The sequence below is a fragment of the Henckelia pumila genome, chromosome 4 (assembly GCF_033568475.1).
Source record: "Henckelia pumila isolate YLH828 chromosome 4, ASM3356847v2, whole genome shotgun sequence".
Taxonomy (NCBI): domain Eukaryota; kingdom Viridiplantae; phylum Streptophyta; class Magnoliopsida; order Lamiales; family Gesneriaceae; genus Henckelia; species Henckelia pumila.
This window is the reverse complement of record NC_133123.1, coordinates 69,432,536-69,451,316: the sequence shown is the minus strand read 5'-3', so window position 1 is coordinate 69,451,316 and position 18,781 is coordinate 69,432,536. Positions and strand designations below refer to the sequence as shown.

At 35.3% G+C, this 18,781-nt stretch overlaps 2 protein-coding genes across 4 annotated transcripts; both read right to left on the bottom strand.

Annotated features, from left to right (window-relative positions):
- Positions 1 to 307: 307 nt before the first annotated feature.
- LOC140861170 (abscisate beta-glucosyltransferase-like) lies at positions 308 to 1,798 on the bottom strand. Its single transcript, XM_073264180.1, has one exon. The coding sequence runs from the start codon at positions 1,715 to 1,717 to the stop codon at positions 308 to 310; it is 1,410 nt and encodes a 469-aa protein (XP_073120281.1). The 5' UTR covers positions 1,718 to 1,798.
- Positions 1,799 to 11,004: 9,206 nt separating this feature from the next.
- Positions 11,005 to 15,131, bottom strand: LOC140860173 (CBS domain-containing protein CBSX1, chloroplastic-like). 3 transcript variants are annotated; one of them, XM_073263024.1, is made up of 9 exons: positions 14,887 to 15,131; positions 13,949 to 14,036; positions 13,806 to 13,870; positions 13,447 to 13,495; positions 12,982 to 13,037; positions 12,266 to 12,381; positions 11,556 to 11,613; positions 11,344 to 11,445; positions 11,005 to 11,249 (listed from the first exon to the last, which is right to left on the bottom strand). In XM_073263024.1, exons 1-8 carry the CDS (start codon positions 15,097 to 15,099, stop codon positions 11,374 to 11,376), a joined length of 717 nt encoding a protein of 238 aa, XP_073119125.1. In that variant the 5' UTR covers positions 15,100 to 15,131; the 3' UTR covers positions 11,005 to 11,249; positions 11,344 to 11,373. The 3 variants fall into 3 exon arrangements, with proteins under 3 accessions (XP_073119125.1, XP_073119124.1, XP_073119126.1); XM_073263023.1 differs by having other exon boundaries at positions 11,005 to 11,445; XM_073263025.1 differs by having other exon boundaries at positions 11,005 to 11,445; positions 12,982 to 13,034; positions 14,887 to 15,128.
- Positions 15,132 to 18,781: the final 3,650 nt, after the last annotated feature.

Sequence of the window (18,781 nt, the reverse complement as noted above, 5' to 3'; positions counted from 1 at the left end):
ATTTATTATTAAAAAAATGATAATTTTTATTTTAATATAAAATTTAATCAATCAAATCAAATAAACTATAATCTATCAATCAAATCAAATCAAATTAAATCAAATCAAATATTATATTAACTATCATTTTTTATTTATTTTTTAATATATTACATTATTTATCTATGTATTATCATGGAAATCAAACTAAATATTATATTTCGTATTATTTTTTATTTATTTTTTATTACGTTGGATTATTTATGCATGTATTATTACGAGAACCAAACGATGCCTCAGATTTTTATCGGAAAGAAGAGTTGAAAATCTAAGAGTTGAAAATCTCATCAATCAAAGCATCAACATCACTAAAGGAGGAACCCCCTACCTCCACCGCCCTCCTACCCTCCGCCGCCAGATCCTTAGCTCGCCGCCTCATTTCTTCCACCTCTCCGTCGCCCATCAACCTCCGCACCGCCGCCTCCACCTTCTCCCTCCCCACCACCACCTTCCTCTCCATGTTCCACGAAGCCCACTCCTCACTCCCAACACTCAGCCCGATCTTCAACACCTCCGTCACCAGCTTCTCATTATAGAACTGCTCCGCCGACAGCGGCCACGTGATCATCGGAACGCCGGCACAGACGCACTCGAGCGTCGAATTCCATCCACAATGCGTCATGAATCCACCCACTGATTCGTGTTCCAAAATCAGCAACTGCGGAGCCCATCCCTTGATGATCAATCCCTGTTTAGAACTCCAAATTCTCTCTTCAAATCCATCTGGGAAACACTTTTTGTTCTCTTCGATTTCAAGAATCTTTCCCACTGCCCATATAAAACTTTTCCCCGATGCTTCGAGTCCGCAAGCAAGCTCATATATCTGCACACTGCTCATTCGAACTAAACTGCCGAAGCTCACGTAGAGAACCGAATTGGGTTTCTGTGAATCAAGCCAATTCAAGCAGCTATGCTTATCAATGGCGGATTTCTGCCCTCTTTCCGCCTTGTCCTCTTGATTCCTGTTGTATAAAGAAACAGGCCCCACGATCCAAGCTTTTTTCCCGGTTACATTTCTGTAATAATCCACATATGCTGGCTCCAAGGCGTAGAAGCTATTGATCACCATTCCGAAACTGTTCTGCTCGGATTTCTTGGATTTTCCGGGGAATTCGATCCCATTTCTGAGAGAAATCGGCAGCTGGGATCTACACAATTCGATCTTATCCGGAAGTCCCGGCAACAAAAAAGGCTCCGAATCAGATTCCACTTTGTTATGCGGCAAATGGGTTTCAAGAATGTGGTGACAACATCTGGAAAAGCAGCAGTTCCCATTGAACACAATTCTTGGAATCCCGGTGGCGTCGATGACCTCAGCAGCCCAACGATGGAACGTGTCGATGATAATGCAGTCGGGGCGGCGGCTGAGGAGGAGGTCGTGGAGTGGTTCTTGAAGGCATGAGGTATCAGTTAACGGCGGCGCCGACATGTCGGTGGTATGGAGCGCGGCGGAATCAGGCGGCGGGTTGAGGGTGTGGAGGTGGATGCGGAGGCCGGATTCTTGGTCTCTTTGGATGGATTTGTGGAACACGGCGGCATCGTTTGGGATGGTGAGGATAACGGAGGCAGCGCCGTGGGAAGCGAAGAGCCTGGAGAGATCGATCATGGGGATCAAATGGCCGCCGCCGACGAATGGAAAGAAGAAGATTTGAACCGGCGGCCGGGATTGGGAAGCCATGGAAAGAGAGCTTGTATTATTTCTTTGTTTGAAACTTGGTACGTCAACTTGATGGCGCCCATAACAAATCCTGTATCAGATTTAAACGTAATCTATCTACCTATTCTATCTATCTATCTATTCTATATTATCATTATTATTATTATATAATATAATATAATATATATAATTTATTTTTATTTTTTAAAAAAATTTATGAATTACAATCGTGAATTTTTTAATTCGTCCTTATCTATTTTGCATTTTTTTTTGTTTTTATGGGTTGTTTTTGCCCTTTCACATTCTTCATTAATGCATTGAATTTTGTTTACTAATAATTTAGCTTAATACCATTTAGTTAATTTTGTCTTAACTATTTCATGGTTCAATTGCAATTTTATTTTCCACCATTTTAACTAATGACAATTATTAATGGTAAATTATAATATTTATACATGTATATATGGACAAAATATTGATAAGTTTATTCAACTTTATTCATATTTATGAAATATTATTGAGATTTCTCTCAACTTTTCAAAGCTTGGCGTTGTTTTACATTTTGTTCATTTTATCAAAAATCAAATTTATCAAAGATTTCAACCTGTCACAGAGTTTCTAGAGCTTGTTTTAAGTGTAGTGAGACTAGCCATATGAAGAGAGATTGTCTGTAGCTAGGAGGAGGATGAGCATCTGGTTCTGGTTCTCAAGCTAAATTCATAACATAGAATAACATTTTCTGTTGCCACCTTTTGAAGTTAGATCCGTCAAATTTTTCCGGTTTATCAGCCTGGCTTAATTGCATACGAGAGGGGTCATGAGCAACCACAGAAGTTGCAGGAGGAGCAGTGATAATTGGGAGAACATTACCACCAGTAAGTGGTAGCATGTCTGATTCGCTCGAAGTAGAAGCCATAACCGAGTAGCAAATATGTTTTAAGATTGTTGGAAAACCTTACGTGAGTGACTTCTTTAAGCTGACGGTAAGAGCTTCGAGAATTGCAAAATTTAAAGTGGAAGACGATGAACACCGATAATAATTTTGAACCAAAATTCAGAAATCTTCTAACTGTGTTTGGTTTCAGGGGGAGATTGATTTTTTAAACTGAGGGGGAGTTAAACTAAAGTTACTTGAGTTATTGGTTTGCTAACCCAGCGGGAGTTGTGCAAAACAACCATTTTTGGAAGTTTTGTCCAAAAAAACAAAAAGGGACCGAAACAGTAAGACAAGAATAATAACTTATGACAATAAGAAAAACTAACTTAGCAAACAAGAATACCCGTGGTTTGGAAAATGGTAATAAGATGATTCTTGAACATGTAGAAAGTTGATTTCAATGTTATTGGTGACAAGCATGAGACATTTGAGAGAGTTGTCATTATTTCAAAATCACACAAGAAACAGATTGAATAGTGAGTCATATGGATAATTCATTTGTCATTATGTGTGCTTCATTTAAGTAATTGTGATTTGAACATTAGAAAAAATACATTATTATATTAAATCATTTTTTAGTATGTTTTCTGTGAGACAGTCTCGTGGATTTATATATATATATATATATATGAGACATGTCGACTTGTTCCGTACATGCAATAAAAATCAATATTTAACATAAAATATAATATTTTTCATGGCTCAAACCGATCGGTTGGAAATATGTCTCACAAAATGAATCTACGATCTCAGATGAATTTTTGTATTTATTTTATTGTTTTCAATATGATTGGTACTAGGATGAAAGCATAAATTCCCTGATTTGAGATAGTCATAATTATGTGTCAAAATCACAAAATAAATATATTGAGAAGTAAGCCGTATGTGAATGAATGTATATATTGTTGAAAATATATATATATATATTATTATTTATTGTTGAATGTTGAAGGTTGAAAGTTGAAAATTGAGTTGTAAAATATTGAAAATTAGTGTGTGATGATGTAATTAATGATGTATTAATTTTTGACTAATCTCCAATTGAGATCTATAAATAGGTCTCTCCATTTGTGTAGAAAAACACAATTGTGAAGAGAGAAAAATTTTATAAAGTGTAGAATTTGATAAATTTTGAGTTTTTGAGTTTTTACTTTTTACCGTAAATTTTTACTTTTTCACAACACGTTATCAGCACGATCGCTCGAAGGTTCTCTATATTTTCCGACGCTCCAAAATACAAGAAGAAGTCAAAAATATTCAACAAGTAAGAATTTTTATTTTACTGTTTATATATTTTTATTGTGTATATATTAATATATAATATCATGTTATGAAAAAATAAGTTTTTTTCAAAACTTGTTATAAATCCTGGGAGGATGTTAAGACGACATCCCACACTCCCGGTAAGGGATACGACAAGTATAAAAGCCTCTAAGGTTTTTAAACAATAACGTGATATATATTTATTATGTATATATATATTAACTATATTAATATATAATTTCATGTTATTATATAAAAGGTTGTCTATGACACTGACCTTATAATAACGTGATATGATATATATTATTGTGTATTTATATACTAACCATATTTGTATAATCTCATGTTATTATATAAAAGGTTGTCTACGACACCGATCTTATAATAATGTGATATGATATACTATACCTGACTTTATACTAACTATATTGGTATAATTTCACAACATTATATAAAAGGCTGTCTACGACACTGACCTTATAATAATGTGATATGATATACATAATTATTTAATTATGATTATCATTATATGCATTACATGATTATCACGAATTTTTATTCAACACATACTCAATTTTTTCTTTACCCCCAACGGTCACAAACGGTAACAAAACGGCTAGTTTTTGCCCTATAAATATGTTCACTCAAACTCATTTTCAATCACACCAAATTCATTCTTTCTCTCAAAATATTTTATCCTCGGTTTTTTCGAAGATGGAGATGATGACATTTATAAGGATATTTTTCATAACGACCATTTATGAAATTAAAGCATGCCCCGGGACTATGATCATCATGCTCACGAGTCTTTTACTCACCAGCGATTTTCCAACACATATTTTTTCTCTATTTGTATACGCACTTGTAATTTACGTTCTTCCATTATTTTGTATTGTCATATTTATGGAAATTAACTAATAAAATGCATTATTATTTTCTAGTACCACCATGTCGAACTTGGCGAAACTCGAATTCATTGCACTTGATATAACCGGAAAGAATTATATGCCATGGACCCTCGATGTAGAAATGCATCTCGAGTCATTGGGTCTTAACGAAACTATCAAAGAAAATAACATATCATCCTCACAAGATAAAGCAAAAGCGATGATATTTTTACGCAGACATCTTGATGAGGGGTTGAAATGTGAATATTTGACCGAAAAAGACCCAATGATTTTGTGGAAAGGGTTAAAAGAACGTTTTGAGCATATACGGGAAGTTATACTTCCGACCGCACGAGATGAATGGAATACTTTAAGATTCCAAGATTTTAAAAAGGTGAGTGATTATAATTCTGCGATGTATCGAATTGTCTCACAGCTGAAATTTTGTGGGCATAATATTACTGAGATGGAAATGCTTGAAAAGACATTTTTCACATTCCACGCATCAAATATAACTCTACAACAGCAATATAGAGTGCGTGGATTTTCAAGATACTCAGAACTCATCGCATGTTTACTCGTGGCGGAAAAGAATAATGAATTGCTCATGAGAAATCATCAGTCCAGACCTACTGGTTCAACGGCATTTCCTGAAGCAAATGTCGTAAGTAAAAATGAAAACCAAAATCAAAGATATAGACAAGATTTTGGTCGAGGTCGTGGACGAGGACGTGGGCGTGGACGTGGGCGTAGAAATGATCGCGGTCGTGGTCGAGGCCGTGGATTTGAAAATAAAAGAGATAGTTATTTCAATAACTCATCTCAAAGGAACGTCACGAACCACCCACAAAAGAGGCAGCATGATAATACGGGTGAAAATGAAAATCATCCAAAAAGAACTGAGAGTGTTTGTTATAGATGTGGCACTCCAGGACATTGGTCAAGAACTTGTCGAGCCCCTGAGCATCTGTGTAAGCTCTATAAAGATTCAATAAAGGGGAAAGAAAAAGAGACCAATTTTACTGAAAACATTGACCATACAAGTGGTTCAATGAATTTAGATGCTGCCTACTTTTTGAATGATTTCGAAGATATTGATTAAATGTACTGGTGGGAAAAGAATGTAACAATGTAATTTTTATATTATAAAACATATTATATTTTGCATGTATTGTTTTATTCTGCAATTAAATTGTAACATATTATAATTTGCATGTATCTTTCTTAATTCATTTTATTGCATATTGTTTTTGAAGATCATTATGGAAAATGCTATGATCAAAGATGGAAATAATGCACTGGAAGTTTGCATACCAGATAGTGGTACAACGCACACTATCCTCAGAAATGAAAAATATTTCTTGGAATTAAAACCAACAAAAACAATGGTGAATACAATATCAGGTCCTGTAGACTTGATTGAAGGATGTGGCAAAGCACAATTTTTGTTACCTAATGGTACAAAATTTTTGATAAATAGTGCTTTATATTCACCACGATCACAAAGAAATTTGTTGAGTTTTAATGATATATATTATCATGGTTATAATACGGAAACAATAACCGAAGGAAATGAGAAATATATGTGTCTTACTACATATAAATCAGGAAAGAAATATGTAGTTGAGAAATTATCAATGCTCCCTACTGGATTGCATTATACACATATAAGTCCAATCGAATCAAATATGGTTATTGGAAATTCTTCAATACTAACAAATTGGCATGATCGATTGGGACATCCTGGTTCAATAATGATGCGAAGGATTATAGAAAATACAAGTGGTCATCCACTGAAAGACCAGAAGATCTTTCAGAATAATAAGTTTCAGTGTAAGGCATGTTCTCTGGGGAAACTTATTATAAGACCATCACCAGCTAAAATCCAAAAGGAATCACCCATATTTCTTGAACGTATTCAAGGTGATATTTGTGGGCCAATTCATCCACCATGTGGCTTATTTCAATACTTTATGGTATTGATCGATGCCTCTAGCAGATGGTCACATGTATGTTTATTGTCCACTCGGAATGTGGCATTTGCAAAATTGATGGCTCAAATAATAAAATTGCGGAATCAATTTCCCGAATATACGATCAAGAAAATAAGACTTGATAATGCTGGAGAATTTACTTCCCAGACTTTTAACGACTATTGTATGTCGATGGGAATTACTGTTGAACATCCTGTAGCTCATGTTCATACACAAAATGGATTAGCTGAATCATTGATTAAACGTCTGCAGTTGATTGCTAGACCAATGATTATGAGAACGAAACTCCCTATTTCTATATGGGGACATGCAATTTTACATGCTGCTGCATTGATTCGCATCAGGCCAAGTGCATATCATAAACACTCCCCATTGCAGCTTGTATTTGGCAAAGAACCAGATATTTCTCATTTGAGAATTTTTGGATGTATGGTATATGTGCCTATTGCACCACCTCAAAGAACAAAAATGGGACCTCAAAGAAAGAATGGTATTTATATCGGCTATGATAGTCCATCAATCATTAGATATCTTGAGGCTCAGACAGGCGATGTGTTTACAGCACGGTTTGCTGATTGTCATTTTGATGAAAATAACTTCCCAATGTTAGGGGAGAAAAGAAACACATCGAAAAAGAAATCACATGGTATGTACCATCATTATTACATTTGGATCCTAGAACTAAACAATGTGATAAAGATGTACAGCAAATTGTGCATTTGCAAAGAATAGCAAATCAAATGCCAGATGCATTTGCAGACACAAAAGGGGTAACAAAATCATATATACCTGCTGTAAATGCCCCTGCTCGAGTTGAAATTCCAAAGAAACAAAATGAAGACATTCATGATGTCATAAAACGCCTGAAGCGTGGAAGGCCAATCGTTTCAAAGGATAAAAATCCTCGAAAAAGAAAATACACAGAGAAAAATGATGATCAGAAAATAGAAAATGGTGTTCCAGAAGAAACACACGATGATGAAAATATTCTGTCAGAACCACAAACTGACGAGAATCATGAAATCTCTATCAATTATATTAATACTGAAAAAATATGGAACCGAAAGAATGTACAAGATATTGATGAGATATTTTCGTACAATGTGGCATGTGACATCGTAAATGAAGATAATGAACCAAAATCTTTTGGTGAATGCAAAACTCGAAAGGATTGGTCAAAATGGAAAGATGCCATCCAGGTTGAATTAAATTCGCTAAATAAACGTAGTGTTTTTGGACCTATAGTCCTTACACCTAAAGGTGTTAAACCTGTTGGGTACAAATGGGTTTTTATTCGAAAGAGAAATGAGAAAAATGAAATAGTGAGATATAAAGCTCGACTTGTTGCACAAGGTTTTTCTCAAAGACCTGGAATTAATTATGAAGAAACATATTCTCCTGTTATGGATGCAATTACGTTTCGGTATTTGATCAGTTTAGCAGTGTCTGAAAACTTGGACATGCGTCTAATGGATGTTGTTACATCTTATTTATACGGATCACTTGATAGTGATATATACATGAAAATCCCTGAAGGATTTAAGATGCTAGAAGCACAAAGTTCAGAACCCAGAAAATTTTATTCTGTGAAATTACAAAGATCATTGTATGGGTTAAAGCAATCCGGCCGAATGTGGTATAATCGGCTAAGTGAACACTTGATGAAAAAGGGATATGTAAATGATCCAATATGCCCTTGTGTTTTCATCAAGAAAACAACATCGGGATGCATGATTATTGCTGTATATGTTGATGATTTAAACATCATTGGAACGAATAAAGAAATTCAAGAAGTGATGTTATACTTGAAGGAAGAATTTGAAATGAAAGACCTTGGAAAAACCAAGTATTGTCTTGGTTTACAAATTGAACAAAAAGAATGTGGAATTTTTGTTCACCAGTCTAATTATACAGAGAAGGTCCTTAAACGTTTCAATATGGATCAATCAAATCCTTTAAGTACTCCAATGGTTGTCAGATCATTGAATATAGAAAAGGATCCATTTCGTCCATGTGAAGATGATGAAGTTGTTCTTGGTCCTGAAGTACCATATCTAAGTGACATTGGTGCCCTTATGTATCTTGCAAATTGCACTAGACCAGACATATCTTTTGCAGTAAATTTATTGGCAAGATTCAGTTCATGTCCAACGAAGAGGCACTGGAACGGAATTAAACATATATTCCGTTATTTACGAGGAACGACGGATTTGGGACTTTTGTATCCAAAAGATACAAATCAGAGAATAATTGGTTATGCTGGATACTTATCTGATCCACATAAGGCACGTTCCCAAACCGGATATGTATTTACTCGTGGAGGCACTGCAATCTCTTGGCGATCACAGAAACAAACACTTGTTACAACTTCATCAAATCATGCCGAGATTATTGCACTACATGAAGCAAGCCGTGAATGTGTCTGGCTTAAATCAATGACTCGGCATATCCAAACTTCTTGCGGATTATCAGTGGACAAGAATCCAATCACACTGTATGAAGATAATGCCGCATGTGTTGCCCAAATGAAAGAATGATACATCAAAAGTGACAGAACTAAACATATTCCTCCTAAATTCTTTGCATACACTCAAGAGCTGGAGAAGAATAAAGATATTGATATCTGTTACATTCAATCAAGTGAGAACTCATCCGATCTCTTCACAAAGGCACTTCCCACGGCGATATTCAGAAAACACATTTATAATATTGGGATGCGCAATCTACGAAATATTTGAAGAATCATTCATGTTGACATCAGGGGGAGTTTACGTGGCTGCACTCTTTTTTCCTTACTATGGTTTTTGTCCCAATGGGTTTTTCCTAGTAAGGTTTTTAACGAGGCAGTATACAACACGTAATGGAGATAGTCATTCTATCATGATCATCATCACAAGGGGGAGTGTTGAAAATATATATATATATATATATTATTATTTATTGTTGAATGTTGAAGGTTGAAAGTTGAAAATTGAGTTGTAAAATATTGAAAATTAGTGTGTGATGATGTAATTAATGATGTATTAATTTTTGACTAATCTCCAATTGAGATCTATAAATAGGTCTCTCCATTTGTGTAGAAAAACACAATTGTGAAGAGAGAAAAATTTTATAAAGTGTAGAATTTGATAAATTTTGAGTTTTTGAGTTTTTACTTTTTACCGTAAATTTTTACTTTTTCACAACATATATATATTTTTTAATTAATTTTTGCGTTGATCTGTTTAAATTGATAAATACTCTAAAATATGATGTTATTCAAATGAATTTAAATATTATCTAAAATTCACGATCTTATTTCAATAGTTGGTCATCCACGTGCAGCGCACGTGCATCTTCCTAGTTACTTCAAAAATATGTCTCATTTTGTAACATTTTGGTTTTGGTTCGTCAAATTTTAAAAGTTTTATTGATATACAATTTTTAATTATCGATTATTTTTGTTCAACAGATGACGTGGTGTCGAACAAGTCAAAATGTCAACACTATGATGAAATAGGATTTAATTCCAAAAAAAAAAAGCAAAAAAAGAAAAAAAAAAAAAAAAACGAAGTTAGTTTACCAAACCAAAGTTTGAAAATATAATAAACCAAAGCCCACTGTTGTTTGTGAAATTTTCTTTATTTTTACTCTGAAAAATTGTTTACGAACAACTATGAAGTATTTTGAGTGGGAAAAGCCGTCCATTTAAACTGAAGATGAGATCACTAGGACAATGCAAAATGTCTCCATGATTTATTCATGGTCACGTTCTCTTCTATCAATTACTCGGTGAGATTGTAGTATAGGACCTGTTAATGTACTTTTTTTGGTCAGCGTGATTACAGACTATCACAGACTATCACGTCAATCCGAAAATTTAATCAATATACCTCAATATATTGACAGGAAGTTCTCACAATAAAAAGAAAAAGAAGCAGAAGTACTCGTTTACTCGTCTGAGCACACCCAATAAATAGCTAACTTCTTATATGATCAAATGTCCACAAAACGTGGTTTTTAAAAATTAAAAATGTCCCTAAAATGTCTACAAATTGAGTCCACATCGTTTATAAATCCGCTTTATTTTTGCATAAAAAAGGATTATGAAGTATTTTGATACAATTTTGATCTAGAGAGCAAACAAAAACAAACAAACAAACAAACCAAAAAGAAAACTATCTGCCAATTGAAAAAAAAAAAAAAAAAAAGAAATTCGTTATCCAAGGTGATACATCCAAAGTATCATCGAATAAAATCTAAATTTTAATATATATATCATAAATTCCACCAAAGTTCAATGAATGTGTTCATTTCAACATAATCAAATTCCCCGAGAACCTCATAATGTGGACAAAGTCTACTACTAATCTCCAATCTCAAACAGGATACTAGATTCTAACTACAGCCCAGAAATATAAAATTTACAGGCAGACGCCAGACGAATCTTGAAGCATCTTCAACATCTTGCTTATCTCCACAATCTGTGATTGCTACAAAGGACCATAAATATAGCTAGTAATCGCTCAAACCCTTCAACCATATGGGGATTATTGCAGACCCAATTCACAATTATAATTCACATACTTATGATGCGCAGAAAAGGAGGGGGAGTCGTCACATTTTCTCGTTAGCCTGCCTAATGTGAAGGGCAGCTTGAACAACATTGCCCCGAGTAATGATTCCAATCTATCATATAGAAAATTGAATGTTATTTTCTCAAAACAAAATGAATATGGTAAGAGTTCTGTTTCTGGTGATATATGTATATTTTGAGGTGTAGAATAGGATGACATTACCAACTTCCCTTCACCGTCTACAACTGGTAGCCGGCGGTACTTTGTTCTGAGCAATAACCTGGCAAGTGCAAAAAATTCCTCGAATTACAATTTAATGCATGAGCAAATAACAATAAAATATGGAAAGCCACTTTTTCTCCAAGCCTCTCTCTTAAAAGACAATGATAAGGAAAAATAAGAGAAGCCGACCAATAATTGACTATTAATAATACAGGCAGTTTCTAAAGGCAAACGTCCTGAATTCAAGTCACACTAGATGCAGGTTGAAAACTGAAAATATTAGAGTCAGTTATTTTCATGTGAGGCTCCATTCTGTGGAGTATCAGAAAGGATATTAAAGGGTACAAACTCAAGATCTTTCTACTTCACTCAAATTTCAACTACTCTTTTCTTTTGTCTCCAACCATCTTTCTTAAGTGAAAAATAATAAATCACATTAATCTTTCCCTTCGAGCCTATATGTGAAGATCCATGTCGAAATCTGAAGGTCTTCTAACATTGCAAGTACTTTTCTTCATAACTACTAGGCATCAGACAATTAGCCTAAAAAATGCCTTGTAATATCAATCTTAAAATGGATGACAGACGCTAAGATATAGTGATTAGTTATATATTTTTTGTTCGATGTTAATAACCTGCAATGACGCTCGGTATTAACGATTGAAGTTCAAATCTTGAAAAATAAAAGATGCAAGAATAAAGGAAAATACCTCGCAGCATCCTCAAGATTGGTGTGTTCACGCACAGCAAGGGGGGTCGAAGTCATAACGTCCCCAACAACCTTCCCCTTAGTCTTACCGAGTAGCCTCTGAATTTCATTGAATGTCTGCATTGATATGAAGTATTAGAAACTGATGAGAATATCCCAATCAGTCAGCAAAGAAGCTCGTGAAACAGTATTAACTGGGACAGCTCAATTTCATTCTCACAGCACATCTAGTTCAGTACGGTAAAAATACACACGAAATATAGAACATGAATTGGCCATAGACGGGCCGAGTGTTAATGAAACATGTGGCCCATATCATCACATGACATTTCAAAAACCTTGAAATCAAGGTGTATGAAGAACAAACAAGTTTATTGACTGCAGTCTTGAGCTCTAATGACAAAAGAACTCTCATCTAATCAACCGTGAAACCATTTGACCAACTAAATAGGATTTACTTGAATATTCTGCTAATTAATTTGTCCTTCAGAGTTTAGAAGTAATTTTTTATTGGCATATCATGTACACCATCAAGTAAAAACTACTGTTCACGTACTACAAAATTCATAAAAATGAAAACCAGGTGGAGATTGTGATAAATACTTATAGCTTCGAGTATAAAGCCCATATTACGTAGGTAACTACAAGACCAGAATGTGGTGCTCAAAAATTATAAAACGTAAAGATCTCAAACAAAGAAATATGAGTTTCACGTACTTTCCAGGTACTGTCGACATCTGGAAACATATTTGTCTCCTGTTGACCACCACCTACTTGCAGAAGAGAATATGACATAATTAGATATCACAGCTTATGTAAGGTACAGAAGTTGTGAAAGACATTCATTTTTGAACTCAATAGAAGAGAAGAGTATAAAGGAATTCTTTATAAGATCTTTAGCATACCAAAAAACTATTGTGCGATGCAGAAGGTATAGTAACCCTCGAGAAACTACTCAAAAACAGTATTTGGTTAAATGTACTGTATTCTTTCTTTTATGTCAATTTGGATTTTGGAACACATTTAGGGGTAGGAAGATGTGAGCCAGTAGCAGCATAGAGAAATTCCTCCTGTTTTCTAAAATTATATATAACTTGGTCATAAAGAAGACCTCCCCATCTGATCAAGCATACCCCTTAGAAGTCTAGATAAATGAGCTAAAACTCATAACTTCAATGGTACCTGAAATGGAGTCAAGTGCCAACAAGTCATAGTCAGAAACAACACCGACCTGCATCAAACACCATGGAATTGGTTAACATGAGTTATAAGAAAATCCAGATTTGAGACTAAATGGAACCACCCTGAAAGAAGTGCAAAAGAATTGACGAACTCTGGGAAGAAATCTCACTGTTAAAACTCGGAAATTAAAACTTTTGCAAAAACCTTCAACCGTGACGTCTAATGTAAACTCCACCCAACCAAGCATTTACAAAGCAAAAGATGACAGTTCCTTGTAGCTCACAGTATCTAATGCACATGACTGATGGAAGTGTTGTTTGCAAAAAATTTATGCACATACATGAAAAACATAGTATTACCAACTTCCAGTCATCGTCAATCACAGGAAATCCAGTAATTCTTTTCTCAACAAGAGTCTCTAGTGCTGTACATCCAAGAAAAACAATATAATCAAAGAAAGAAAAAAATAGCATTCTTAAACCGAAAAGAGGGTTAGCAATACCTTCAGTGACAGTAGTTGTAGGTCTTACAACATGCAAATGCTCTTTAGTTGTCATAAAATCACCAACAGTGTAAATTCCTTCTCGTGTCTGTCAGATGACAAAGATGAGCATTAGGCAAGGATTTAAACTAGAAAAAGAGATCACTTACATGAAAATAACGCTTCACCGAACAACTTTCAAGGGTATAACTACAGGGTTTCATCGATCGGTCCTCTTTTCAATGAATTAATTAGGAAATTGCAATTGGGTTCAAAAGTTACAAAAATTACACCATTTGGAAGCATTATCAAGCAGATGATTACGATTTACAGGTCCATTTGCTAGCTAATCAGATGGTCGTAACCAAATGAATTGCCAAATCAGCTGGTTAAAGATAACGGATTGGTACAACCCAAATGTTAGACTTGGCAGCTCCATGGGGCATGTCAATAGATATTTTAGCTCGCCACAGGCAAACTAGACCATAGATCTGTATCACAAATTGCTAGAGCAAGTAAATTCCCAACAATCAAAAAGCATGAAGAGGCAAGAGGAACATGCAATATCATGGGTTCAGCGTCGAAGCAACAGGTAATGATCCAAACTGATTTGGTAGAAGATCGTGTTCTCTATATTGAGACATCGTCTCTTACTCAGATGGCCATATTCAGGCATAGGAATCGTTCTAATGAGTTTCATATGCTCCAAACAAGAACATAATTCACTTCCTCTGCCTAGATTTCAAAATTTTCCATTTCAAAACCTGATCCCACTAATTTCCCGTCCCAAAACTTCGTCCGAGGGCCGATCCACGTTTATAGGTTTCCATTCAGCTCACCATATAGTCATAAATCGAAAACAACATGCGCAGAACAGCACACCGGTAATAATTCAAACCAACCCGAAACGGTTTTCAACCAGAAGAAAACACAACAGAGTCTTTTTCCTAACAACTTACGGGAACGGAATTTGCGGTACCGGCGGCGGCGTACTGAAGATTCTGGGAGCGCCGAAGCCGAGAATTACGATGCCATCGGACGAAGGTAGAAGAATCAGCAGCAACGGCGGGCTTGGGGAGGCCGGAATTGGCACAGTACATGAGGGTGCAGGGCGAAGAGTGGGAATGGACGGTGGAGATTGGTCCTCGGAGAAAAGCAGGAATGGAGTCCATTGTTAGGAAACGACGGTTCGCAAGAGAGATATTTATATTTAAATTTTAATTTTTAATTTAATGAAAAAACATGCAAAATCTCTTTCTTCTTGCGCTTTGCCTTTGTACTTTCACTTTGTAGAAGGTGAGTCAGCCAAGGGCGTGGTTGGTGTGCATGTATAAAAAGGCATCGGTCACATTTATTTTTTCTTTCTTATTCTTATTATTATTTATTATTGTTTTTCAGTGGTATCATCTATTGAACAAGTTTTATATTACAAACTCGTATTTAGAAGATGCTGGTAAGATAAATCAAACTCTCGACCAGTGATGAACATTCATCTACTCCACTAATTAGTGTGCAAGATGCTCCTTGTTATCATTATTATATGGGGAGGTTGGTTATGCAAATTTACTCATTTTTAACACGTATGCATTTTTTTTTTGTTGAAAAAGAAATGTTGACAATGAAAGGAAGGAAAACAAGTGTAAGCAAGAAAATAATTGGAGTTGAATAGTTTGACAATGGACAACCCGCCGTGAACAACTTCTCCTTTTGGGCAGTTGAGGCCAATTGTTGTGGCGCCAACAACCGGCACTCTCATGTGGGATTCATGAGTAATTCAGATTCAGATAATATTTTAAATTCATCAGGTTTTTAAAATTTATATTAAGTTTTTATTTGGGGACACGGCCACACGGGATAGGTCGACCAATTCTTCTAACGGACTGAGAAATTACCAACTCGGTCTATTTTAGAATTTAGACAACATATTGGGATCAATCTACAACCCATGATTAGGCGAGCCTTGTGACAGGTTGGGTTGGCATATGGGCGGCCCAATTTAGAACTCTTAGGCTGCGCTTGGTAGATGTGATGGGATAAATAAAAAAGATGGTGGGAGGGGGATTATTTATTGGATTGTAATGATAATTATAGATGATGATAAAAATCGAATCTGTTTGGTATGTTGTTTATTTGAGTGATAAAAAGAAGTAAATGTTATTATATGACAAAAATACCATGTCCTTCAAATCCATATTACCATCCGCCCACAACCTAGTTCCAATAACTCGATCCACCCACAACCTAGTTCCTCTTCCTTGGGCAGCTTTAGTTGAAAGCTTCGATCATGGAGAGGTAAAATTATTCCCTGTACCTAATTTCTTTTCATGTAAATTCTAGATCTAATTATTTCTCGAAAAGTTTTGTAATATCTTCATCTACTTTTCAAACCTTCAAATTCGTGAGAAAAGTTTCGTTCAACGTTGCGACGCCAAGTGAAATATCTCTCACAAATTTCTGCACAAAAGGTTTCTCACTGGGTTGACCTCCGAATTCGGCCATGGTGAAGGTTACCCATCTCTTGTTTATGCCTCCAAACATGATATTTGAGCTTTCTGATTTTTACAACTATTTTATTGTTAATCACAGTAATCACTCGTTCGAAAATAGGCTTTTAATTTATGAAGTCAATTTCAAACAAAAAATGGGTACTCTACGATGATGTATATTTTGACTTATCTAATCACCACTTCATTAATCTCCTATTGTAGCCTAGAGCGTATGTTGTTTACGAGGGTAAAAAACCGGGAGTGTACGACCAATGGTCCGAAGCAAGTGCCCAAGTTACTGGCGTCCCGAACTCTTGTCACAAAGGATTCGACAGTAAGAGAGAGGCAGAGGCTGCGTTTGAGTCCTTCCGAAAGCTTTCGTTTGATTCTCCTCCTTCTCAACAGCATCAAGGTTCCACGTCCACTCCATCTGCAGGTTCTAATGATGATGTGCTCCGTAGTAGGACATTTGCTCGACTACTTCAGGAGCAATCTGATCTAGCTCGTGAAATTGCAAGTAGATCATTCAAAATGGAGAAACTATGCGCCGAGATCAGAGCATTATTGCAAGAAATGCGGGGAAATTAGACAAATTAGATTCTTGTACTGCTTGGCTGTTGCGTTTTGAGTAGCTATGACTACATTTTTAGTACTTGTTTCCTAACTTTGTTTATATTGTTCTTATCACTTTCGATATATGCGCAGCCTTATGTGATTTATCCTTTGAAGCTAATATAATGTTTCTGATCTTCTTAAATATTGTGTTTTCCATACACTTTCGATGTATTATGTTCTTAAGTTTGCAGGTATCGATTGCAGCTTCCGTAATATTCTTCTGTAAATTATTTTGAGTGTATGATCATGTCTGATAGTTTGGAAAGGGGATTTAATGGAGAAAGTGCATTTCATAGGTAATGTTTTTTTATGGATTAAGTCTCACTTTCCATACTTTCAATTATTTCTTGGTCACAATGAAGTAGTAACTGTTTGGTATTATTAGATTTCGAGTCATTTAATTCAACTCAACCACCAAGTTTAGTATGCGTCTGTGTCAAAGAAGATTTGTATATCTTAAGAGCATGTTCATCCTCAGAAATTTACTTTTCAACACTGTTGCACAGACATGTATTAAATGCTTGTAGTTAGGCTGTAGAAAAAATATTTATTACATTCTCTTTAAATACTCTGTTGTGCCTCTAATGTCTACTACTATAAATAACATTCCAACAGTCTGCTTCTATTTCGTGTTCTTGTTTCATCTACATGTCTGTGCATATGAAAATGGGTTCCGAGGAGACTGTCACAAGCAACTATCATGTACCAGTGGTTGATCTTTGCTCTGATGATGAAATAGAGGTGATTGAAGTTGTTGGGAACTCTAGCAAACAAAAGAAGTCTGTGATCCTGCTGCAGTCTCCATCAAGCGAACATAAGTGTGTTAAGAAACTTAAGCTCTGTCATCCTAACAATGCTGCATATGAAGAATTTAAGGAGGGTAGTAGCACTTGCAAACGCAAACTTCAATATCATGGCCCGGAACAACAGAAGAAGCTGGATAAAGATGAAGATGCATCAGTAATTGTGATCAAGCTTGACACTACCGAAGAAATTAGTGGCTAAGTTCTATGATGTTTATGCATAAAAATCTCGTGCCCCACCCTTTTGAAATTGTGTCAGTGTGCTAGATATTACACAAACTTTTGGGATGCATTATGTGGGGCAGGAGTTATATTATCGTACTTGTCGTCCGAAAAGATCTGTTGTAGCTTGTTTCTATATGTATGTGCAAGTTGTGTGTTATTGTGTACTACTATTTTCTATGTTATGAAAAGTTGTGTTTGCTTTATAAATATGCTAGGCTTATTGTTTTACAAAAAAATTGATGCACTAGTAACTCTTCATTAATGGTACGAGGGACATGTCGTAATCCCCACTAGAAGTTTAATTGTTAAACCTAATATTATATACATAGCTATTCTGGTAAAAAATTTATGTATATATGCCCGATCGGAGAAAATGATGCATCTTATATTCAGCAAGTGGTAATAAGTATATGTCCATGCACGATTACATGAACTCAAGCATCTTCTAATCTGGAAAAAAATTTATATCCATGCACGATCACATGAACTAAAATTCCCTACTAAATGCCACATGTATGCAAACCACAAGCTACGATTCTATTTATTTTAAACAAAGAAACAAATTCATGTATCAAATGACAGAAACAACTCAAATACTTGAATCAGGAAAGATTGAATTCTGCCAGGGGTAGAACCCAAAGTACATAGTTCAACCATGGTGTCTATAATATATCCAAAACACGACACCAAACAACATAATTATACCAGCGCATAAGTACGGCTAC